The sequence below is a fragment of the Biomphalaria glabrata genome, chromosome 1, assembly GCF_947242115.1.
Source record: "Biomphalaria glabrata chromosome 1, xgBioGlab47.1, whole genome shotgun sequence".
In the NCBI taxonomy this organism is placed as follows: Eukaryota; Metazoa; Mollusca; class Gastropoda; family Planorbidae; genus Biomphalaria; species Biomphalaria glabrata.
In genome coordinates, this window is record NC_074711.1 from 53,766,425 (window position 1) to 53,792,947 (window position 26,523).

A 26,523-nucleotide genomic window follows, 5' to 3' on the forward strand; every position below is an offset into this window, starting at 1 on the left:
ATCTCTTATGATTAAGAGACTAAAGAGACATCTTATCTTATATAATACAGACGTTACTTCAAAAAAGAAGATGATTACGTCCTACGCGTCATGCATTTAGTCATGCATATTAACCAATGACTTAAATTCTGCCAAGTCACTGGTTTTCCTGGCTAGCTCAGGCAACCCATTCCATGCTCTAATAGCACTAGGGAAGAAGGAGTATTTGTACAAATTTGTCCTAGCATATGGGAAGAGGAATGTGCCTTTATCTTTGTGTCTTTCAGAGTATTTTATTAAATTTTGTTTTTGTATTTGAAGATTATGGTTCAGTGTTTTATATATGATTGCTACTTTACTTTTGAGCCTTCTGTCCTGAAGGCTTTCTAAATTTAGTGATTTTACTAAAGGTGTTACTCTAGTCAAATGTGAACATTCGTTTGTTATGAATCGCACTGCTCTATTTTGTGTCTGTTCCAGTTTCTTAATGTTTTCTTGAGTTGAGGGGTCCCAAACGGAGGATGCATATTCTATTATTGGCCTAACCAAGGTTAAATAACATTTTAGTTTTATGTTCTTATTTGATTTATAGAAATTTCTTTTAATAAATCCTAATGCTTTGTTTGATTTTTTTGTAGTTTCATCAATATGTGGATTCCATGATAGTTTTTCATTTATTATAACACCTAGGTATTTTGCGTTTTTAGTCTGTGTTACTGGTTTGCCATGAATAAGATAAGTGGAATTAATTTGTTTTAGTTTTTTTGTTACTCTTAACAACTGACATTTTTCTGGGTGGAAAGACATGCTCCAATTTGATTCCCATTTCTGTAATTCATCTAATTCTCTTTGTAAAATATCTGTGTCTTGTGTTGTTTTATTGTTCTATATATTATGCAATCGTCTGCAAATAATCTGACTTTTGTTCCTGAACTAATGCAATTTGGTAAATCATTTATGTAAATTAAAAATAGTAGTGGACCCAAGACTGTTCCTTGAGGTACTCCTGAGTTTACTGTTATCGGTGTTGATTTAGAGCCATTTATTATTACAGTTTGTTCTCTCCCTATCAGAAAATCTTTAATCCACTGATGCAGTGGACCATTAATGCCGAAATATTTTAATTTTTTAAGCAAACTATGGTGGTGAACTTTGTCAAAAGCCTTAGAAAAATCTAGTAAGATAGCATCTATTTGTTCACTATTATCTAAACCTTTTGAAAAATCATCAATTAGTCCTATTAGTTGTGTTTCACATGATCTATATTTCCTAAAGCCATGTTGGTATGGTGTGAGGACATTATGTTTGTCTAAGTGGTTTATGATGTTGCTACATATTATGTGTTCTAGGATTTTACATGTGATGCTGGTAAGTGATACTGGTCTGTAGTTTCCTGGGTCAGATTTTTCTCCTTTTTTAAATAGGGGGGTGACATTAGCTTCTTTCCAGTCCTTTGGTACTCTGCCCTGGTTAAGTGAAGCCTGAAAGAGTATTTTGAACATTATCTCTACATGTCATTCTAAACAGTTTATATTAAATGATTTTATTTTTATTGGTTATATTTCGAAACATACTGTCAAAGACACAAACTCAGGCCAGTATTTATTTTTTATATAAAGAAAAATATCCCATAAACTCTAAACTGGAAAGTTTGTGTAAAATACATGCAAATTTCAGGCACTCTTGTCTAATAAAGTTTACAGACGTTTCTTCAAAAACAGAAGATAATAACGTCCTAGGAGACGAGTATCCATGTGTCAAGTCAATGTGTCCATGTGTCAATGTCTAAGTCGTTGGTTTTTCTTGCCGATTCAGGCAACCCTCCTCTATGCTTTATGGCACTGGGGAAGAAGGAGCACTTGTATGGATATGGGATACGAAACTTGCCTTTGTATTAGTCTAATCTTCCCTTAAAAAGCCGGCCGCATACGTGGCATGAGTGGGTTAGGTCAGTTGCAGATAGGCCTGCTTCTTCTCTCAGCTTTCTGTTGGTTCGGCGCTCTTTCGACCTGGCCACTCTTCTTGATTCAAATCTTGAGACTCCGAGACTCTCAGCTTCACTCCATGAGGAGCGATCAAGAGGTAGTGCTTCCCAGCCGTGAATGTCGATATCGCATTCATTGAAGGAGCTCTTTAGAGTGTCTTTGTAGCGCTTGTATTGGCCTCACTGGGAGCGCTTTTATGCACACAACTCCCCGTACAGAAGTCGTTTGGGAAGGCGTTTGTCTGGCATGAGGACTACATGTCCCGCCCATCGAAGTTGGGACCTTTTTACTGTCACATTGATACTGTTGGACAGCTTTAAAATTTCTGTGTCTGGTATGCGGTTGGACCTACGCACCTTATGGATACTCCTTAGACAGTGTAGGTGGAAGGAGTTTAGCTTTTTGGTATGGCGGGAATATAGGGTCCAGGACTCTGATGCAGATAGGAGTGACGGGAGGACTAGGCCTACAGCACTGTAGACTTTCAGTTTTGTGGATATGCTGAGTCCTCTCCGTTGCCACACTTGTTCCTGAAGTCTGACAAAAGCAGCACTGGCACGAGTAACACGGACGTCAACCTCTTCATCTAGGTTGGCGTTTGCTGATATGGTGCTTCCCAGATAGACAAACTTTTTGACGTTCGCTAGTTTCTGGCCATCTATGAGAATGTCTGGTTCTGTGACAGATTTATTTGGGGGAAGGCTCTTTTGAAGGTCTTCTTCGTTTGCTGCATTTAGTGCACAGTCATCTGCGAATAGCAGGTCTCTGGTGCAGTCATAGTTTACCTTGGTTCTTGCCTTTTGCCTTGAGTCTCTGAGCATTAAATAAACTTGCATTAGTGCGAGATCATATGCCAACTCCGATGCTTTTTGTGCGAAAGGCATCTTTCAGCATGGCGGTGAACTTTATGTTGAAAAGCGTTGGAGCCAGCCAGCGAACAAGTATATCCTCCTTGTCTGTGAGAAGTTTGTTTCCATCGGCACTGAATATGAGAATGAGCCATTTTGCTGAGGACCATAAAAAGCTTTGATTGAATTGAAAAACAATTTTTGCATTTTTATTGTCAGCATAGGACTGGATTTCTTCTGCTTTTTTGTTATACCATGACTCCTTCATGAGCCTCAGATTCCGCTGGACCTCTCCTTTTGGCATTAGTGTAGTGTTCTCTGCTTTGGGGGCAAGCTGGATTACACAGAAAGGCCTTATAACAATGTTGCTTGTGTGTTAAGAGCTGTTCAATTTGCACATTGTTTTCGTCAAATCAATCTTGGTGCTTGCGTTTTGGTTGTCCGAAGACGCTGCTAGCCAAAGAGTACACAGAATCCCTTAGTTTATTCCAGCTGTTTTCATTATCTATGTAGGCCTGTGTAGGCTCATATCTAGATTCTATATTTTTTCTCCCAAATTATACAAAAGTTTTATTCTAGCATTTAAATTCAAGCTTTATCCCTAATTTGCGGGAAATAATCCAGATTTATATATCTACCATTTTCCATTCTAGTATCAATTTAAAATATTCGATGACAATGTATAAATCAATTTTAAACATAAATAATTAGTTAATCATTTAGCGATTATTAATTACTTTACTTTTATAGAGAAAAGGGGAGCTTTTTCAGCATTATAGGGATAAATGGCAGGGATTTTTTGCAGTTCTTCCCCTTAGATAAGCTTTCTTTCAAGTTATTCTAGTCGAAGACTAAGACTGCTTTATTGATCCTTATGGAAATTTGTTCTATTAAAAGGACTCTTTTCTCAAATAAAAGTAACAGGCTCTAGGCTCTAGATTTATGTGGGTGTGCGAATGATGCGAATGTTTTATTTAATGAAGGACGTGTGACGTCACAGGGTTGTAAACAAATTTCAAAACTGAAGACTAACACTTCACTAACACTAGATCTAGATCTAGATCTAGGACTCTAAATCTGGTAGATCTAATAAGATCTAGACTCAATATTCTTAGATGTCTTAGACTTAGATCTATTAAATAGACAAGATCTAGATAGATATAGTTGTTTGGAGTATCTAGTCTAGATACTAGATAATGAACTAGATAGTAGGATCTAGAGTAGTTTATGATTATGCTATTCGGACACCTATAGGCCCAAATTTGAAAGTTTGACTTTGACAGTGCATTATTTTACAATGGTTCGACATAGAAAAGAAAATGACGTATCAAAATCTTCTTTAGTTAAAGGAGAATAAGGATGACTACTTATATTTGTACCCCTAACCTATATTTGCTATTATATTTAAGGTCAAAGAGGCTATATGTTTTCATTTATTTCGGACAAATTTGACCCACATTATTTGATTCCGGACACCATTATTTATTTCGGACAGTCTCTATATTTAGGCCTCAATAAACTCAGATTTTAAATCTTTACTAACATTAACTAAATTTTAAGATCCCCAGGCATAACCCCTCACATTAAATCATTAAGATGTTTTGGATTTATGCATAAATACGAACACAAAAAGTAAAAATATGAACACACTTATTCTACCAAAATTAGGTCACTGGGATAGTGACTTTTACACCGACTTTTAGACTTATTTTATGTTTGAATTGTTTGCATGATTAGATGTGTGTTGAATGTTTGTGTTTTTTGTTTATTAATTTAATAAATTTCTAATACAGATGATCTTTTGTAGTATAGTACATGTTAGGATAGCCATTCTTGCCTAACTGAATCCTCTATATTCTCTCTATATAACTCTAGATCTATCTAGTAGGTCTAGATCTAAGCATTTAACTTCATTCAATGTACCAAGCTCACTCCAAACATTTGCCCATTTATTCTCTATTAAAAAAACAACAACAAACGAACAAATATAATACAAGATCATTTTTTATTGATGTCCAAAACTGGCTGTCCGAAATAAATTTTGGTAAGAAAATCGTAATTTAATTCGGACACCCTATTAATTTTTTATTAGTATGGAATCAGACAACTTGGCTTATAAATCAAATAAATCAGCTCCAAAAACAGAATAAATATTGCTGGGCTCATTAGTATAGACTTAGCCAATCAAAAAATATAGTCTTAACTCTAGGAAGAGGTAAAATCATCCGGGTAACATAGGAAAAAACAACAACCTGACTTACAAATTTGAAATTCGTTTTTCGTACATAAAAAGACAGCTAAATGGAAGGAAATTGGGTCAGAATCATTGGAAAATGGACAAGCACATTATACAGCGTGCTAGTTTTATAATAAATATTAAAATAATTATTTAACGACCACAAAAACAGCGAATGTCCGAATTCATGTAATGTCCGAAATAAATAAACTACTATAAGTAGAATTATAAATAATAATATAATTTATAATAATAATAGATCTATTACTATAATGATGATAATGAATAAATGATTTATTTTAAATGATAATCTAGTCACTAAGTCACGACACTAGCTTTCACTGACTAGAAATAAAATAAAGTGAGTAGAATAGATCTATCATCTCTAGGAGTATGACTAGATCTAGATTCTAGATCTATCATCTAGACGGTAGACCAGTGTTTCTCAAACTTTTTTGTCTGCCGGCACAGTTAAAAAACTAAAAAAATTTCATTTCGCGGCACACCAGGAAGAACAACAGATCAGATGTTTTATTATAAAATGAACATTTATTTTACCCTGTTTTTAAGTATTAGATCTACATTTAATGTGATGGATGTGCCTGTTTTTTTTTTTTAGAGCAAATGCGATCTAATCTAGGCTCCAAAATCGACAAACTCACATTTTATCGTCTATTGTAAGATGGCTCTCTCTTTTCTTAGACTTGATTTCAGTCAGTGCTGAAAATCCAAACTCACAAAACCATGAAGATGCAAATGGAAGAATTATTTTGATTGCTTTTAAACTTATTGCAGGATATAACTTGTTGATTGAAATCCAAAACAAATCCTGGCTTTTCTCGGCAAAACTTGACTTAAGAACTGCATCTTCAGTTGCAAGATTTGTAGAGTCATTGTTTCCAAATGGATAGCTGACCCATCCATATTCATTACTTCCAACTGTTGGAAAGTAATGCTGCAATGCTGACTGCAGGTGTGTCAAAGTGTCCAGAATTTTGGGGTGATTTCTATATTTGAATCACATTTATTGTAAGTAGAAAAGCAGTCGAAGACTTCTTTCGATATCTTACTTTGCAACAACAACAATTTTTCAACAAATAATTTCAGTTTTGAGGATGCAGTAATGATGTTTTTCGATTGTCCTTGAAGACTTAAATTCAGTGAATTTAATTTGTCAAATAAATCAGAGAGAAATATCACCTTAACCCACCAGATCTCGCCATGAGTAGAAAATCCAAAGACTTTTTTTCAGCCTCCAAGAATGAAATCAGCTCAGCCTTGAGTTGAACGACACGCTTTAACACTTTTCCCCCGGAGAGCCAACGAACATTAGTGTGATACAAGAGACATTTGTAGTCTGAATTCATTGCTTCACATAGCTGAGAGAAAAGTCGGGATGCAAGTAGTCGAGAATGGATGAAGTTTACAACTGTAATTACTTGATCCAGAACAGACATCAAATCTTTCGGCAAAGATTTGAAGACAAGAGCTTCTCTGTGGATCATGCAGTGAACAACTAATTAGTTTGGATTTTCTTGACAGACATGAATGATAAATCCCTTTCTGTTTCCCTGCATGGAAGGACAGCCATCGGTGCAAACGCTGACACAATTTCTCCACTGTAGTTTGAAGAGGAAAATGTCCTCATTCACCACATTGAAAATATCTTTGCCTTTGCTCGTAGTTGGCAAGTCTTTGCAAAAAAAGAATTCGTTGACACATTTTTCATACCTTATGAACCGAATAAAAGCTATCAGCTGAGCTTTGCCGTTAACATCATTGGATTCATCAGCTTGAAGAGACCACAGCAGAGACACTTCATCGTCAGGAGCGTGAAAGTGACGATAAGTCTTCCAATCTGCTTGAGATAGTATCATTTGACAAAGGAACTTTCTTAAGTTTTTCGGCGGCATCGGGTCCTATGATAATTTCATCAACTATTGCTAAAGCTGGGTGCTGAGTGCGCTTTCTTGTGTTTTGCTAATAACTGAGCAACCTTATAACTTGCTATTAATCCCTTTTCTGGCAGCTTTAGGTAGTTCATAAGTTTCTTAGCTTGTCTATTTTGTTAAGCCCTGATGTTTTCAAAGTATTCCTTCGGTTGCGCTTTTACAGCTGGATGTTTTATTTCCAAGTGTCTCTTCAATTTGCTTGAAACAAGCGCCTCATTTGATAGAGTTTCATTGCAGATCAGACAGAATGGCAATGGAACATCTTCAGGTCCAGAAGATATGAAACCATATCCGATGTAATCTTCTTTGTACCTTCGTTTGGTACCTTAGTTTTCATTTAACGTTTTCGCAGTTTCATTCTTTCTAACTTATTTCTCTGTGGATAACAATGAAAAACACTTAATGATAATATGTTATTATTAGAATACAGCTAAAAAATTGAAATGAAAAACAATCGCTTATTATTATCGTTACCTATTCAAGAACTGCTGTGCGTCTGCTAGGGCGGCCTACATTTGAGTCATTATAATAATATATATGTATAGTCGAAAATTCTATAACCTGAATAACTAACACCCCTTTCCGTCATACTGTAGAGTTCCGATTTATCAGGACAGAGAAAAGAGTTTGTGCTACTGTTACTGGTCGTTTGCAAGTGGGGTTGTCATCGCAACATAGGATAAAAATTTAATAGTCGGCAGACCTGTGGTGTATAAATTTCAAATATTTGTAGAAACTCCCGCGGCACATCTGCAAATCTTCCTAGTGTGCCGCGGCACACAGTTTGAGAAACACTGATCTAGACTAAGAATAAGACTAAAGTCTTAGAGTAGTTAGACTCAGACTCTAAACTCTAACTGTTAGACTTAGAGTGATCCAGTTTTATTTTTATTCTGAACCAGTTACAAGCAAGTCTTGAGCTTGTTAATCATAAATATAAAATAGATCTATCTACATAAGACCATAAGACATAAACTTGTTTGAATTATTTAAAATCATCTGATCAAGACTCAACTATAACTAGATCTCTATAAGTAGATCTAGTATCTAGAATCTATAATTATATTCTAAATCTAGACTAGACTCAGTGTTTCCCAAACTTTTTCTTCAACAGAACACTTTGCTTATTTTTTTTAGAGAGGTTAATTTATGTTTTTAGAGAGGTGAATTCATGTGGTGGCCTACTAGTTAATTATTTCAGTAGTTCATGGAACACATATTCATGCCTCATGGAACACTTCTGCGGGACATAGTTTGGGTAACACTGATCTAGATCTTCTAGAGTAGAGTCATCTTGATCTTTCTCAGTATCTCTCTAGACAAAATAAAAAAAATTTCATTAATTTATTTATTCACCATATCTAGATTTTCTTATGCCCCTACTTTTACACCATGATAAAAACTGTTATTATAAATTTATTTTAAAAAATTAACATTCTGCTAAAACTTTTCATACGTTACATTCAGTAAAAAACAAAAACAGCTTGTGATGGCTCTGGGTTGCTCTTGGGGGAGCAAACAGTTGAAACCTGCATAATAAAGACAAATAAACACCTCAACTAGAAAAGAATGAAGTAAGAATTAGGTCTGGTACAGAAATAGAGAGTTGAAAGTATAGATTTGATTTGATATTGAAGGAACCAAAATTTAAAATCCCAAAGGCTAATCAGATTCGAAACTTACACATTCATTGAGTGACTATTGATAACTGTATATTATATAATGTTACTGAGGAATACACAGCTAAGTGACATAATTTTTTTCTATAAAAAGATATCTAGGTATTTAAAAGTAAGGTCACCATGTCTGCATTAAAGAGTATTCTTCATCAGTTTCCACCCCCGCCACAGCATGGTCACATGACAGCGTTAGAAAAAGATGGACAAATGATGGACTTCCCTGACACATTACCTGCACCTAGTGTAAGACTTGCACAATTTTTTGTTATAGTTACTCTTCATCTAAAATACACAACTCTTGTTGGATTCCAATTGATTAGGGTAACAAAAAAATAGCTCTTTGATATTTTTATATGTGTAAAATTTTAAAGTTAGGATACTGGTATATTGAAAGTTCAGAAAGCAAAGTTATGCTTAAAGCAACCCTTTTTATTTCAGCTTATTGATTATCCTGAAATTGTGCTTTCGAAGGAATCAATCAATCGTACAAATTTACGATATGAAAAAGCTCAATTAGCCTTTCTTTCTACTGGTCAGGCTTCATGGAAAAGGTTTATAAATACTGGGTATGTACATTACTTTTGGTTACATGATCCTTGATTTATATTTTTCTGTAGTTTTGTAGTAAAAAAAAAAAAGCTTTGGTACTGTGCACTTTAATAATTTCAGTGTATATTTTTGTTTTTCAGTTTTAGTGAAGGATTATTCAAAATGATGGAGGAAATAACTGAAGCCAATGATGAAGGTCATAATTATAGATTTATTTTCTTTGAGATTTATTTTAAAGTAGATTGGGAATCACATTTTTTAGTGCTTCTCTCTCTTTTTTTTTTTTTATAAAGCTTATATCAACTCACTCTGTTATTTCTCCAACACCCAATCTCGGATTAAGCTGAAATTTTGCACAATTATTTCTTTTGACTGGCAACACAAGAATGAATAAAAAAATTAACCAATTAGTTAATTAACTACTGGTAATTAATTATTTTGTTTGGTACCTTGAACAAGGGAGAGTAATTGTACTTGACACACGTGGAGGTATAAGTTGAATTAATCCCCTTGAGGACTCTTGAGCCCTGAGTGAACATTTTTTTTATGCATTTAAAAAACCATCATGTTAACATTCACCAAGATACCCCCTTCTCTCCCCCTTCACAACTGTTCCAGACATGTGATAGGATCATGGCACATTGAGAAAGCTTAAATCTAAACAAAAACAATTGGTAAAGATATTTCTAATCGCACAGATTTATTATGTCTAGGTCAATTGCATGTAATATTTAAGCTTTGTTTGTTTTTTTAAAGCATTTTTTATGTTTTTCTTGTTTGTTTTAAGAATTGTTGATTTGAAAATCTGCAGGTTAGAAATTCTTTTTTTTTCTATCAGGGTTTTTACTTATATGACTGCTAAAAAAATATTTCTTAATGTTTCTCATTTCTTTCTTTCTACTAGTGCCACCCTGGATCTCATCAACTTGTAAAGTCATTGTTTCCCTGGTGGAAGCTGCAAAAACTTTAAGCATGTCCTTTTTCGCACAGAGTTTTGTGAGTTTGTCTTATTGATACTATTATAGTATGTGTTTTCGTATATATAAATTGTACATATGAGAAAAATCATACTCATATGAATGACAAACTTTTCATTTTTTTTATTGCAGATAACTGATGAAGAGATATTTTTGAAATATATGCATGTAAATAATTGGTAAATGTAAATATTTAACTGGTACTTAAAGCTAGTCATTCCTCATGATGTCAGACTTCTTTTAATAATTAAATGTAAAGTGTTTTTATTTTTTTTTTATTTTTTTTTTTTTTTTTTTTTTTAAAGATTCAATCGTCCCGAGACATGACGTTAAACTGCGCTCCTCTTTCCTTAGCACTTTTGGAGCTCAAAAGTGCCCTACTTCTTTTCTATCATTGTGTCTGCCTCCTCTTTTCCTAAGTCTGCCTTCATTGATCATCACACTGTCTCCTTAACTTTAAATTCTCACTACGTCCTAGACCAGTCCGTTTGCCGTGGACTGCGACGGGTAAGGGGGGATAAAGAGATCCTGGTGTTTGAGTGGTGGCTATCTGAGGATAAACCACAACAACACAATACTTTGGCTCCAAGTTCCCCTAGACCTGAGACCCAGATGGCCCGCTCTGGGTCAACCGGCTGGTCATGCCGAGCTACCAGCATAGGTCGTCGACCTATGCTGGAGGGCGGTGGCTGGAGGGTCAATCAGGGAGCTGCTGTATCGGACACATGTCCGATGTAGCAGCTGACTGAGTATAGCACCTGTGTAGCCCTGGCGGGCTCATTCTGGACATCCGAATGGCCCGTCCCCTTGTTGGACTCGATGGCGGGTGGGGAGCACAGGTGCCGAATTAACCAAAATATATATGGACAAAAAAACACACACAAAACTACTTGCCCCAGACCTATGTCTGGGCAAGAAACGACGAATTGACGATAAAAAAGAGGAGGTCCCAAAAAGCTGTGCCACCTGGCCATCATTTCTGGTGGTTAGATGCACAGAGGAGGGAAAAAGCCTGACCAAGTTGAGCCCTTTTATTATCTATAAGGGACTCAAGTCAGTAGTGGGAGAGCCCAAGAGTGTGTCTAAGCTACATAAAACAATGGAACTCCTTGTAGAAGTAGACAGCAAGACACACTCTGATGGGCTTTTAATATGCAGAAGACTCTGTGAACTCCAAGTGGAAGTCATGCCACACAAGAGTCTGAACACCAGCAGAGGTGTAATCAGCTCTAGGGACCTACTGGAATGTTCCGAGAAGGAAATAGTGGAGGGCATTGAAGGAGTCACCCATGCCCGGCGCATTACCAGGCGCAGGGAGGGTGAGGAGGTCAAAACCGCCACTATTATCCTCACATTCGGAACTAGGACACCGCCAGAGTATGTGAAGGCAGGATACCTACGAGTTCCAGTGAGGCCCTACATACCTAACCCCATGAGGTGCTTTAAGTGCCAGGGTTATGGACACGGCGCGGCAGTCTGTAAGAGGAACACTGTGTGTGCCAGATGTGCTGGAGAGGGTCATGAGGACAAGGGCTGCACAGCCCAGTTCAAATGCCCAAACTGTCAAGCTGGCCACTCAGCCTACTCCAAGGACTGCCCTGTGTGGAAACAGGAGGTTGCCGTGCAGGAGTACAAGGCAAGAAACGGATGTACCTTTAGCCAGGCGAAATCGGCTGTACTGGCCCTACCCAAGGGCCAATTCCGCTTGACAAAGACCTACGCCCAGGCTGTTGCTAAGAAAGGAAGATCCATAGCCACACAGACGGACACATTGACCCCACCACCCCCTCCTCCTCCCCCAACTCAGAAAAAAACACCGCCAAAGAACACACCTCTGAAGAAACAAGAAAGCCCTGTTGTCATGCTAAAGAACAGGTTCTCTGTGCTCGCTGATGAGAGCATGGAGACTGAGCAGCATGTCAAAACCAATACTCCGGGAGAACCCGGAGACATCATGTCTGACACAGGTTCTCCTCAGAGAACCCAGCGGAACACAAACCTCTACTGAGTTAGAGGTTGACCAACTCCCTAAGGGGAGAAATCAAAGCGGAGAGGATGCCCGAGGTGAGAGAGGAGGAAATAACCTCCGCTCTAACCAGAGGGATCTCCCCTCTCCAGAGAGAAAGACTTCCCCCAAAAGGGGGTTGTCCTCCTCTCCATCCAAACCCAAGAATAAAAATACCAAGGTCACTGGAATAAAGGGAAACCCCTCCGGGGGCCTCCCAAGGCCAAATAGCTCCAAGTAGGTCATCTAGAATAAGCCATGGATTCCAGAATTGTACAGTGGAATTGTAGAGGCCTCAAGGCCAATTACGAGGAAATGCAGCTACTGATGGACTCTGAGACTCCTGTAGCTGTCTGCTTACAGGAAACATTTCTAAAAGATTGCATCAGCTTCCGAAGCTACCGTGCTTACACCAAGAATGTTGAGGATGCAGAGAGAGCATCAGGTGGAGTCTGTATCCTTGTGAAGGATAGCATCCCCCATGAGAGGGTAGAACTACAGACCACACTACAGGCCGTAGCAGCTAGGATAACCCTTCACAAGGTTATCACTTGCTGCAGCCTGTATCTACCACCAGGCGCTCCATTAAACCGAACAGACATGGAGGACCTATTGAAACAACTCCCCCGGCCTTATTTAATCCTTGGGGATTTCAATGCCCATAACACCATGTGGGGATCCAACAATACCGACACAAGAGGTCGTATGCTGGAGGATATCTTCCTCCAACATGATTTATGCATACTTAATGATGCATCACCGACCTACTTGCACCCAGGAACTGGATCATTCACATGCATTGACCTCACCGTATGCGTCCCCGGACTTCTGGACGATTTTAAATGGTCAGTTAGCAATGATCTACGGGGAAGTGATCACTTCCCAATCATCATTACTAACAATCTCCCTTCATTGGGACGACCTCAGCGGTGGAAACTGAATAAGGCCGATTGGGAACAATTCCAAAAAAGATGCTCTGAGGATATCACAGAAAATATCCTCCATGAACAGAACCCAGCTGATACCTTTGCTAGCAAGCTACTAAGTATAGCCAGGAAAGTTGTACCCCTAACCTCTGCAAATCCAAAACGGCCTAGCAAACCATGGTTTGATACAGCTTGCAAGAGTGCTATTGGTGATAGGAAAAAACGACTGGCTGCATTTATAAAGAATCCTTCCCAGGAAAACCTAAAGCTATTCAGGATAGCTAGAGCAAAGGCTAGACAAACCATACGGTCAGCCAAAAGGAATTCCTGGAGAAGTTTTGTCGGCAGTCTGGATGCCAAAACTTCTGCTAGAGCGGTTTGGAAGGCAGTAAGGCGAATCAAAGGGAAAGAATCAAATGCAATAGGGCATTTGAAAAACCAAGGACGAACTGTCACGTCCCCCAGAGAAATAGCTGACTGCCTTGCATCCTCAATAGCAGAAAAATCATCCACTGCACACTACACGCCAGAGTTCCAAAAAGTCAAAACCAGGGAGGAAAGACACCCCATTGATTTCAGGTCAGAGAACAATGAAGACTACAACAAACCGTTCTCGCTTGAGGAACTGAGGGAATCGCTGGACAAGTCACATGACACAGCGCCTGGAGAAGACGAAATCCATTACCAGTTCCTCAAGCACCTTCCCGAACCCTCATTGGCAGTCCTACTAGGGGTCTATAACTGTGTGTGGCAAACAGGCGCTTTCCCAAACAGCTGGAGGAAAGCCACAGTTATACCGATACCTAAACCGGGAAGAGACGGCTCTGACCCAGCTAACTATCGACCAATAGCACTAACAAGCTGCATCTGCAAAACCATGGAAAGAATGATTAACAGTAGGCTGGTCTGGTACCTGGAAAGGAATAAAGTGATCTCAAACTACCAGTGCGGATTCCGGCAGGGGCGGACAACAACTGACCACCTGGTAAGGCTGGAAGCTTATATTAGAAATGCATTACTCAGAAGAGAACATCTAGTAGCTGTATTCTTCGATATAGAAAAGGCCTATGACACAACCTGGAAACATGGCATTCTACGTGACCTGGCGCTTATGGGGCTTAAGGGACACCTCCCCCGTTTTGTGGAGGAATTCCTGAAAGATCGAAAATTTCAGGTCCGAGTGGGCAACTCCGCTTCTGACACTCATGACCAGGAAATGGGTGTACCCCAGGGCAGCATTCTGTCAGTCACCCTGTTCAACATTAAAATAAATAGCATCATAAATGCGCTGTCCCCTGGCATAGAGTGCTCTTTGTATGTTGATGACTTTGTCATTCTTACTTATGGGAAAAACATGAACACCTTAGAAAGGAAATTACAGTTATGTTTAAACAAAATTCAGGGTTGGGCAAACTATAATGGTTTCAAATTCTCTGACTCCAAAACAGTTAGTATGCATTTTTGTAATCTAAGGGGGCTCCACCCAGACCCTGAACTATTTATACTCAAAAAGAAGATCCCTGTCGTGAAAACTACAAAATTTTTAGGTCTCACCTTAGATTCCAAATTTAATTTTCTCCCCCACATTAAGGAACTTAAGAAGAAATGCCAAAAGTCATTAAACATACTAAGAGTACTCAGCCATACGGACTGGGGAGCTGACAGAGATACCTTGCTGCTGCTCTATCGGAGTCTAATTCGATCCAAGCTAGACTACGGATCCATAATATATGGAGCAGCAAGGAAGTCGTACCTAAAAATACTGGAACCAATACAAAATGCTGCCCTGCGTCTCTGTCTCGGCGCGTTTCGTACATCACCTATCCCAAGTCTCCATGTGGAGGCTGGAGAACTCCCCATGGATATAAGAATGAAAAAGCTTGCAATGCAGTATATAGTCAAGCTAAAATCCAACCCCACAAACCCTGCTTTTGACTCCATATTTAACCCCACAGAGGTAGAATTATACAATCGAAGGCCTAACGTCATACAGCTGTTGGGCCTTCGAATGAGAGAACCCATCCAAAATTTAACCCCACCCATTGACCAAATCTCTAAAATAGAAACCCCTCAGAATCCTCCTTGGCTAATGAATAAACCTAAATTAAATTTATCCCTCCTTAATTTCAAAAAAGAAAATACAGACCCAAGCATACTACAAGTCCACTTTAGGGAACTGCAGGAGAGCTACGGAGATTGTGGCACCATCTACACAGACAGATCCAAAATGGAGGGAAAGGTCGCGTGTGCCTGCTCCTTTCGGAACAAAACAATCTCCCGTAGACTCCCCGATGGCTGCTCCATCTTTATGGCCGAATTGCACGCAATATTGCTTGCACTTATGGCCGTAAAAGCATCAGAAAGGAGTAAATTTATAATCTGCTCCGACTCCAAATCTGCATTGCAAGCTTTGGGGCGGATGAAGACTGACATCCCATTGGTACATAAGAGCCTGAAGCTGTTGGACCTAATAACAGCCGACCGTAGGGATGTCACCTTCATCTGGGTCCCCTCCCATGTTGGCATTGAGGGAAACGAAGCCGCAGACAGAGAAGCAAAGAGAGCCCTAAATCATGCGGTGTCAGGAACCCAAATTCCCTACTCGGACCTGAGACAAAGTATTGCCTCTGCCACCTATCGAGAGTGGCAGAACCGATGGGAGGCTGAGACTCACAGTAAACTCAGGCAGATTGTGGCGGATGTCAGGTGGCGGCCCACATCTAAGGGTCTGACAAGGCGTGGTAGCACAACCATGTCCAGACTTAGGATTGGCCACACCTACATCACGCACTCTTTTGTACTGAAGAGAGAGGAGCCCCCACTTTGCGAGTACTGTGACTCTCGCCTCACCGTGGAACATATCCTCGTTGATTGCCCCAGATACCAGGATGTCAGGGCGAAACATTTTAGAGCCACTAATCTAAAAACACTATTTAATAATGTCGACCCTGGGAAGGTACTGGGCTTTATTCGGGAAGTGGGGCTATCTACGAAGATCTGATTTCTGAATTTGTGAACATGCACTATTTACATTAGATTTTTACCAAATATTTAAATTTTTACTACCTTTACTATTTTAACTGTGAATAGACCTTAATTTTAATTATATGACTGTATAGAATCTGGCCCTTGTTGTTTAGAGAGAGAGTAGTCCTTAAGGGACTGCAGGCACGACATGGCCTAAATTGTGCCGATGTGCCTCAAATCAACAAATCAAATCAAATCAAATCAAAGATTCAAAATACACATTGAGTACTAGGAATATTAAACTAACCAAGAGCTCTATCATTCTTTTTTTTTTTGTAATGGTTTTATATCAATCTTATTCTCAATGTTTGTCTTTTATCACCAGGCTCAAAAGTCCCATCCAGTCCATAGCATGGCATCCGCATGTGGCAAAAGCTGCCGTGGCCCTACGTGATGACTCTGTACATATCTACTACTCCGGGAACAGCCTGTCTCCAATACTCAAGCACAAGCTACAGAAACAAGTTGCAGATCTCGCCTGGCAGTAAGTAGAGTAGCACCTTAAATATTGATTTTAGTTTGTTTGTTTGATATTCTGGACACATTTATCATTATCAATTTTTCGCTTTAGAAGAAGAAAAGTGGGTTTTGGTGGGATAGGTGTTAGGCCACTGATGGTTACCAAGTCCTAATGGGATTGAAATTTTTCTTGAATGAGAGATTTAAAGTACACCTGATTTAAGCATGTATTAACACTTTTTTGGTGCATAAACTTTTTTCATTCCAGTTTTTTTTAATTCATATTTATTTCTACACAGAGCTAAATCTAAATTTAAATCTAATTCTCCTCTAGACCTAGATGTAGATCAGAATTGCAAATCCACATAATTGTCAGAATAAATGTGATGGATTATCCTAGATCTTTGGGATTATGAAATAGTTTTCAGAAAGAGCACAGAATATTTCTATGAAAGCGTGTGTTTGTGTACAAAATTGCCTAAGTTTGAAATGTAAAGACTGTAGGTAATGAAAATGTCTGCATTCTATTGGAAATTCCAAGGACAAAAAAATGTGTTGTTGGGAGAATGTTTCATTTAATATAGTGGGGGGGGGGCATTTTAATGCAGGCAGGCACCAAGTTGCTTTAACTGATGTAGTAGAAAGCACCTGGTTGCAGGCGGCTTCAGAAATGAGACAGCTGGATGTCACTTACAAAGGCTGTGGGATACACATTTGACACCAAAAGAAAATCTGCTGCCGAGGACAGGCGATGACTGTGAAAAGAAAATCTTAATCGACCACTGACAAACAATATTTATGTCTGTCGTGCAAAATATGTAGGACAAAGCTGGGGCTGCATAGCCACAGGAAATACTGCAGACCGAATACAAGCCTTACTATTATTATATATGTTATAAAATAATAATTTTTCTTGACTATAAAACCATTTTATTTGTGTTCCTTAGACCATTATCAGCTTCAGTTCTGGCTGTGGCCTGTAAAACCTGTGTTCTTGTGTGGCATGTGGAGCCCACATCTTTAGCAGTGAGGTAAAGATAGTAGTATTGAGTTTTAAATATTGCTTTAAACATTCATTAAGATTTCATCATTGAAATAAAGCCTATAGGATTTATAGCTATACTTGATGAACCTAACTCTATCAGACTGATTATAAATATGTTCTTTTTGTTTGACTAGCTGCTTACCTTTATATTTGTATGGCTAGCCACTTACTTTAATAATTGTATGACTAGTTGCTTACCTTTGTGTTTGCATGACTGACTGTTTATGTTTTTATGACTAGCTACATACATATATACTATGACATTCTCTGGTATTTAATAAGTTAACCTCATTGAGCATAAACTTAACTGAAAGTGTGGAGTAATTCAAAGCATATCATTTGTGAAACCTAGTCAAAGAAAGTTGTACAAATAAATGTTTTGATGCAAGGTTGAAAACTGTCTCTCTTGGGGACCAGCCTCCTTCATCATGTTGTTTTTTTAAACTCTTTTACTCCTAACTGACGATACCAACGTTGATTTTACCCCTTTAAATTAAATTCATTTTTTGATATATAAAAAGAGCATGCATTCTTCTCTAATGATATACCTAATATAACATTTCCTGATTACATACAAAAAAGTTATTGAAGTTCAATCATAACAGGGTAGGGAAACACAAATGAACAAAATGAATAATTCCCTCTGGAAAACAATTACGGAGAGAAAGAGTTGATTTATGCTAAGGATGTTGTGTTTTATGCTAAGAATGTTGTGTTTTCAAGGCCCTCAGCAAGTACAGCCCAGGTATTACATTGTACCTCACAGTCTCCTGTCACTAGTCTGGCATGGAGTCCCGATGGTAGTCTCCTCATCTCTGCATCACCCAAACACAACTCTATAATTGTAAGTTGTTTGTTTTTTACTTAGCCTTATAATATAAGATAAGATAATTTTTATTGATGCAATCTAATGGAAATTCAGTTTGACTACAATTGACTACCTCAGCGTAACTACTGAACAATAACAATATAGATACAAATATGAACAACATCCACACACAGTTTACAGTTTCTACCTTACACTCATTTGATTTTTTTCTTTAAACCATTCCCATCAAAACCTATTGTCTGAAAAATAAATCCCTAACAGAGGTGGCATAATTCTTGAAAAAAAAGTGCAAATATATTTCTTTTTTGTCTTATTTAAGAAAAGTCTATTAAATATTAATAAAAACAAAGTTGGGACTGCAATGAATCAACCAGCCAAAATTATTGACATTATGCTAATGTTATTATATGTAATGAAACAATAGAGGAAACTTTTGGCAACAAAAGTTAGGAAAGGGTTGATCATGGTGTGCATTTTATTTCTTCCAACTTGGAACAGTAGATACAATATTTCTCAGCTGTTTCTTTTTTTATTATCAACAATTAAATAAATCTCTGTTTATTTTATTTTGGTAATGTTCCACAGATCTGGGATGTGCCGAAAGAAAATGGAGTTGTACAAAAACAAAGCACAGGTCGTGGAGTGTCGTTTCTGTCCTACTCTCCAGACGGTACTAAACTGTTTACTGCCACTCCATCCAAGATGTTTAGGTGAGATATAAACAAACAATTGACACTAATGAATAGCAGAGTAAATTCTGACTTGTAACAGATACTTTGAAAAAGGGATGAAATAACTGAAGCTTTCATATTTTTTACTTCTGTGGTGAAGCACACTTCAAACTTTCAGAATCAAACTCTTCTCTGTTGGGTCTGTTTAGGGATAGGGGAAAGGTATAAAGAGTATTTATAGTCTCAAACATTAGTCTTTTGTTTACATACATTTTTATTTATTGATAAAGATTATCTATAAACTAAAATGTAAAATTTAAGTTATTGATCCCATTTCAGGGATACACATAATACACAATGATCTGAAATCCTGCTAAGTAGCTACCAAAATAATGTTCATAAACATTTTATCCCTGGTCCTGTGGTAGGCCCTCTGTTCTCAATGGCCCTGGGTTTGAACCCTGCCTGCTTCCATTCCCAATCATCCTTTGGGAGGTTTGGGCTAGGATGTAATTATCTTCAGAAGGGGGATCCTACTCATGTAAAACTTTTTTTTTTACAATATCTTTCTTACCTTTACAAAATGCTTACTGTACATTTTTTAATACTGCCATTGTTATTAAAAACACTCTTCTAGATGTTTTCTTTTCATGTTACAGAGTCTGGAGTACTAAGCATTGGCAGTGGGAGAATTGGTCCAATTTGATTGGACCGTGTACAGTAAGTTGAAACATTTGTTTCAATGATATGATAATGAAATAGTTTACAGTTTATTATTTGTATTCTTTATAGTAATTCTTTCTTGAGATATGACCTATTTAAAAAGAGAAAATTGAATGTCACAGTTTCTGTGTGAAAAAGTAATTTTCTTATGAATCTTTTATTCTAATAACAATACTATATTATGATTTTGTATTGATTAATAACGGACTTATTCTCAAGATCAATTGTTATAGAAGGCCTGAACACTGACCTGCAATGTCACAACCTCTGGGCAGTTTAGACCAATAGCTCATTGCCAAGTCACAGATCTATCTGACATGGCAACGAGCTATTGGTCTAAACTGCCCACAGTTGTGACATTGCAGGTCACTGTTCAGGGCTTCTATAATCAATGGTCTCGCTTACACTGTATGTAAATTAAGCACATATCTGAAATTCATCTCTAAGGCTGCTAGCTGGAGTCCTGATGGTTCCGTTTTAGTGTTTGCAATGGAAGGTGACAGTGCACTGTATGCGGTGAGGTTTCCTGTTGGTGGAGATGGTGATGGTGTCAGTGCAGTTAGTTTATCAGTACTTTTGGCGGATGTTTCACCAGTTAACTATTCCATGCATGATGGCAGTATTGTAAGGTTTGTGATTTCTAGATGACATGATTAAATGATGTGAAAAACAATTCTCAGTTTTCTTGAAATAATATGCAAAAAAGTATGACCTGTTTGTTGTTTACTTTTTGCATTTCTTTTGTTGTTTAGGGCTGGAGGTCAAGTGAAGTCTATTGTATGGGATGGAACAGGAGAGAGATTAGCTGTGATGTTTGAGAGTAAGTGAACACCTAACTTTCTCTAACTGTATTAGTTTTTAGAGGATCAGGTTTGACTTCAAACAGGTTTCAATATTGCATATCTGTATGCTTAAGTGCCAAATGGCTGTTTGTGTCTAACCACAGTTGACTTTCCTTTCTTGATCTTCTTTCAGCCTTTTTCATTTGTTCTATTTTTTAGGCTTGTGTAAAACTGAAAAACCTTAACTGGCTTTGAGGTTGAACACAAACTTGAATTTTGCAATTAATGCCCTGGATTACTGAAATTTTCGATAAAATATTTCCATTTATTATTCACATCATCCACTTGAAAAGAAAAACTTTGGATAACTCTGTATAAAAGTAAAGTTCCCCTTTCAGACCTTGTGATCTATAGGGCAGATGATATTAAGGTCATCTATTTCTTTGGTCAGTGGTTAACGAGCATGGTGTCATGTTACCAGCACAACGACCAACCGCCTTTCCCTAACTAAAGTCAGATATCCATTAGAGTTGGATTTACTCAGAAACGCCCTAAAAATCCTGATATTCAAAATCCCAGTCTTCACCGAGATTCAAACCTAGGTTAGGAAGCCAAGTGCTTAACGACTCAGCCACTTCACCCTCATAACTCTGTATGGGCTACAGATATTTTACATTTTAGATGTAAAAGAGTATATTCTTGGTTATGAGAATGATATGTTTTTAAAAGACATTAGAATAAACGAGAAATGGACAAGCTCACATCTAAATCACAAGAAATACAACGTCTTTTATAAGCTATCCTGACAAGATCAACGTCTAATCTTTCGCCTCAGAACCAGACACAACAGAATGAGACTACATTTGTTCTGGAAGCTAAAAAATGGAACTAGAAAAATCTGCCCTTGTGGAGTGTCAATTGAGAATGCTAACCATATCCTTCAAAACTGCATTCTTTATCAAGAAGCCCAAGCAAGACACTGGCCACAAAACACTCCTATAGAAAGAAAACTATACGGAGAGCTCCCTGATTTGGAAACACAAGGCAGTTCATTTCATATATTGGTCTAGTCATCTGAACGCTCCAACATAACAATGAGAAAGAAGAAAAAAGAAGAATTAATAAAGGTTTAAGTTAGGCAGGAGAGTGGGGAAAGTTTTAAGTAAGGCAAGGTATTTATGAGTACATGGGATACAAATTTAGAAAATCTTTTGCTTTTAACTCACCTCCCTTGCATAAAACAGTTATTTAGTAACAATTTCTATGGGTCCAATGAAAATCTAAAATTGTATATTTTACAAATAGTTCTTTTTTTTTTCTCCAGCTAATGAAACAGGCAGTGATCAATTTGTAGCAGTTTTTAAAACAACTATTCATCCTCTTATGGAGCTCTTGCCTGGGTGAGATGCAGACTGGATTTTTTTGTTTACTTTTTACAAAGCTTATATGTCTGTCTGTCTGGCCAAAAGTTATCTCTCAACACCTAATCTCTGTATCAAGCTGAAATTTTGCACAATTATTTCTTTTACCTGACAACACAAAAATCAATTTTAAAAATTAATTAGTTAATTAACTATTGGTAATTAATTACTTTACTTGTTATTTCAAACAAGGGAAAGAAATAGTACTTGACTGAAGTAGTAGTATACGCTGAATGAACACAAACATGAAATAGAAACAATAGATAACTATACAATCTTTCATGTTTATAGACTCTTCGCTAATTGGTTACGGCCTTGGCTTGAGAAGCCTAAGAAGGCCTTAGATCACAAGTTTGAATTCAGGTCTAAAAAAAACATGAAAAAAAACTATCACCTTTATACGCTGTTCTTTCTTCCCCTTTCCTACTGGTCCAGACAAGTGAACAAGTGATAGGATCAAGCGTCTTAAGAACGCTAAAAGACATAAAATTGTGCTAAACAAAAACAATTGGTAAAAAAGTTTATTTTTATACACAGATTTATTATTGTTAGTCTACAACTATTACAATTTAAATGACATGACTGATTCAAACTAATTGATACACATTAATAATTGACATCTAATTGACAATGATTTTACCTGCAGGGGTTTTGTAAAAGGCAAGTCAGGAGAGTCAGCAGTTCACATTGCCTTTATGCCAAACTGTTCTAAAGGAGCTCTGTTAAGTGTTGTAAGTTTCATTAAATAAGTTTATCTTTTTATGGAAACACTATTGAGATAGACTTAATGCAATAGCCACTTTTTCCTATGTTAAAAATTCACATCTAAATCGTTAGCAAAAAACAACATTCAAATAGAACGTCTAGTTTAGAAAATATACTTTCAATACCTTTAGCAGAGATGCCCACAAGTATGCATCTTGTGTATTTTGTACAAAAATGGACACAAAAATGAGCAAATACGGTTTAACATCTAAAAATACGCACACCCCCCACCCCCGAAAAAAAAATATAAAAAAAACAAAAGTTGTTAATCATATAGATCTTAGAGAAGAGTGCATCAATGACTGGAAATAGACTATTTTTATTAGATCTAGATCTACCACGAGATATGAATTAATTTTTCTTCGCACGCTAATGCGTGAAGATTTAAAATAATTACTGGATCTAGATTTTTGAATTAATTTTCTGTTGGTGCTATTATCTATTATGGAATCTGGAATAAAGCCATAGTGGCATAATGATCATAAAATCATTGACAAGTGACAAGAACGACAACATTCTAACATATTCTAGAAAAGTTTATGACAAAAACTAAATGTGTAAATATTTTGAAAAATATAACTCTTATGCTGTGTTCATTTTTTTGGATTGCTGCCTTTTGAGTATGTTACGTGCTTGAATGATTTTAGTCCTTTCTGAGTATATTTATTTATATTCAGGAAAATACACATTTGCCCCTCAAAATACACATTTCCAGGTCTGGGAATACATATTTCCAATTTGCCATGTAGCTTTAGAACAAAATGAAATTTATAAACACACGCTTGTCGGATAGGCCTATAAAGTCAAGAGTTATAAATAAAACTATATACATCCAGTTTGCACTACACAAGATGAGCAAAGCTTTTCTTCTTATTCTTTGACTTGAAGATTTTTTCTGTAACTTTTTCAGTGTGTATTATTTTGATAGAAAAAATGGAGTTTTCCGGGATGAAAAACAACTTGCGGTGAGAGGGGGGGGGGTAGTGTTACTAGAAGTAACTTACTATTGTATTTTATTATATAACCCAACATATTTTATTTTATTTTAAAATTGGCTACAAAAGTGAAATGAATTATTTAAGAAAATATTTCTTTTAAAAAGTTTAAACTGAGTCCGGGAAAAAAAAATTCATTACAAAATCTATATACTGAATGATTTAACCTTATAATTCTACATTTAATTCACAAACCTATAAACACTATTAGTCACTTTAAATTTTATAAAAGATGAAAAAATAAAAAATGCTCTAACAAACTATTATTTACATATTTTGGGTCTAGTGTTATAAACTAAAAAGCAGAACCACTAACACAATTTTGTCATTAAAAAAAATGTCTTGTTCCCCACATCTAATTTACAACCAAAACAAAGAACAATCACTCTTGAAGCTGGAAAATAAAAAAATAAAGGGAGAAATAGAAATAAATATTGTATTCCTAGTTACTTGCTGAGAGTACTTGCCAGCGCTAGTTACTGGAAGAGAGTAACACTGCACTGAAAGAGTTAAGAAAGGCTTAAAAAAAATTTTGGGTAACTTCCTATTACATGGTGCAGCATTAGTAGTTAACCATAAGCACTTTCTCAATGGTAGATATCGGGTTAACGTACTATGTCTTTTTTATTTGCTTTGCATGTTTCTTTGACTACATTAAAAATTAACAATTTTAGACATTCAATTTCAATGTCTATTATTTATCTTAAAACACCTTCTTTGTATGGACTGTTTAGAAACAACTAAATATTATATTTTTAAATATATTTTTATGTTTTTTGTTTTAATTAGGTTTGGTCATCTGGTCGTGTTGGCTATGTACCAATGTTTTTTATACCAGCCCAAAAGATCCATCACCGTAGTTCAGCTAACTTTGATCCTTTGTCACCGGGCCCATTCTTGTTTCAGAGATAGAATAAACTGATGTTTTTAATTACAAATTCTGAAGTGATGTTATTGCATTGAAATCGTTTATTGTATAAACATGAAATCTGTTTGAAATATTTCTTTATTGACTTATCGTTTTATTCTCTTTTGCTTGTTTTTTGTAGACATCACTATTAATGTATTTGTGTGTAATGTAAAATGTAACCTTAAAGCAAAAGGTAAAAGAAAATTGAAAAAGAATTCATTGGTATAAGTAAATTTGATTTTGAGAATAACTAAAACCCAGAATCTGTAAGAGTACTTTTCTAGGTAAATGAAAAAATGGGAATAGAAATACTAATTTGTTGTTTGGCAGGTTAAAATGTAGAGTTTTGTAGTAACCATTTGGCTCCCATTTAAAATGGAATATTTTCCATTAACCCTTAAAACACATGTGGATGTTTAGCCTCTAAACATCAGAATTGTAATTCCCTTTTGTATGCACTCATTGTAAAACAGCTCAGCACTTTAAGGGTTAAATGAGAAAACATTTTTGTTAAAAATCTGTGGATTGCTTTACATAGAAGTTTGATTTTTTAAATGAGATTTTGTGACATTTCAGTAACTGATCCAAAGTAGTCTTTACAAGGATAGAAACTTAAGAAAATGAAAGTTTCACTTTGAGCCCACACACTCATTTGTTTGTGTGATAAATGAAACTTTTGGAATTAATCTAACCAAATCAAAACAAAGTATTAGCTGATTCAACATGCAGACTTGTTTATATGTTGAATGGGAATATTGATAATGTTCAAGTATTCTTTACTTTTCTCTTTCTGAAACCACCTGCTTTTATGATTCAATGAGGGACTAGAGGTTAAGATTCTCTAAAGAAAGGAAAGCATAGAGGAAGGGGTAAATTGAGATTATCAGTATGCTGAAGTAAGCATAATGTGGCAGAGTGGTTAAGTGCTTGGCTTCCGAACCTGTGATTTTGAATTTCTGGATTTTTAGGGCACCCCTGAGTACATACAACTCTAATGGGTACCTGACTTTAGTTGGGGAAAGTAAAGGCGGTTGGCTTTGTGCTGGCCACATGACACCTTGCTTGTTAACCCTTGGCCAAAGAAACAGATGGCCTTAACATCATCTGCCCTATAGATTGTAAGGTCTGAAAGGGAGAACTAAATAAGCGTAGAGTAGCTCCAAAATTCTACTCATTTGCTGAATGTCTAATATATTGTAATATGATGTCATGGGGACACCATAGCACTAAGTCACATTTACTAAAATATTTTAAACTAAGACTGTCACACTTCAATGTGTAAGCCAGAAGAAAAAAAGCGGTTTAGTTATGCCTCAAAGAGAAAGAAAGAGGGCTGACCAGGTTATTGATTCACTTTATGTACGTTAAAGGGGAAAAAAGTTGTTAACTGATGAACTGAATCCTCTTGAAAACCTTGAGAAATATTGAATTATCTATAATATAGAAAAGCTCAAAGGTTAAATAGAAGTTTAAGAAAAGACTAACAATGATGTGACAATCTAGAAATATCTTAGTATGCTTCTAAGGAGCAAAGCTTTGTTCCAAGATTGTTGTCAATGTTCAGTATTCTTTGATGGGTATTTATTAATCATCAATATTTTCACTGTGTTTTACTTATTCAATGTAAAACTATACATCAGTCAAGTGATTTTTCTGATTTATATTTAATTGTTAGTTCATCGCTGGATATAATAATAATAATAATAATAATCTTTATTATCCGTAAGGAAATTTGTCTTACAATTTGTGCATTACACCAA

At 36.6% G+C, this 26,523-nt stretch overlaps 1 protein-coding gene across 4 annotated transcripts; it reads left to right on the forward strand.

The window, feature by feature from the left end:
* Positions 1-3,634: 3,634 nt before the first annotated feature.
* Positions 3,635-24,858, forward strand: LOC106063381 (aladin-like). Of its 4 annotated transcripts, none has more exons than XM_056043754.1 (16): positions 3,635-3,729; positions 8,774-8,922; positions 9,118-9,245; positions 9,369-9,424; positions 10,133-10,224; positions 10,338-10,384; positions 16,489-16,647; positions 17,570-17,653; positions 18,391-18,511; positions 19,082-19,206; positions 19,827-19,887; positions 20,338-20,519; positions 20,643-20,710; positions 21,997-22,072; positions 22,740-22,824; positions 24,643-24,858. In XM_056043754.1, the coding sequence occupies exons 2-16, from the start codon at positions 8,803-8,805 to the stop codon at positions 24,763-24,765; spliced, it is 1,527 nt and encodes a 508-aa protein (XP_055899729.1). In that variant the 5' UTR covers positions 3,635-3,729; positions 8,774-8,802; the 3' UTR covers positions 24,766-24,858. The 4 variants fall into 4 exon arrangements, with proteins under 4 accessions (XP_055899729.1, XP_055899709.1, XP_055899722.1 ...); XM_056043734.1 differs by lacking the exon at positions 3,635-3,729 and adding an exon at positions 3,783-3,892; XM_056043747.1 differs by lacking the exon at positions 3,635-3,729 and adding an exon at positions 5,358-5,409.
* Positions 24,859-26,523: the final 1,665 nt, after the last annotated feature.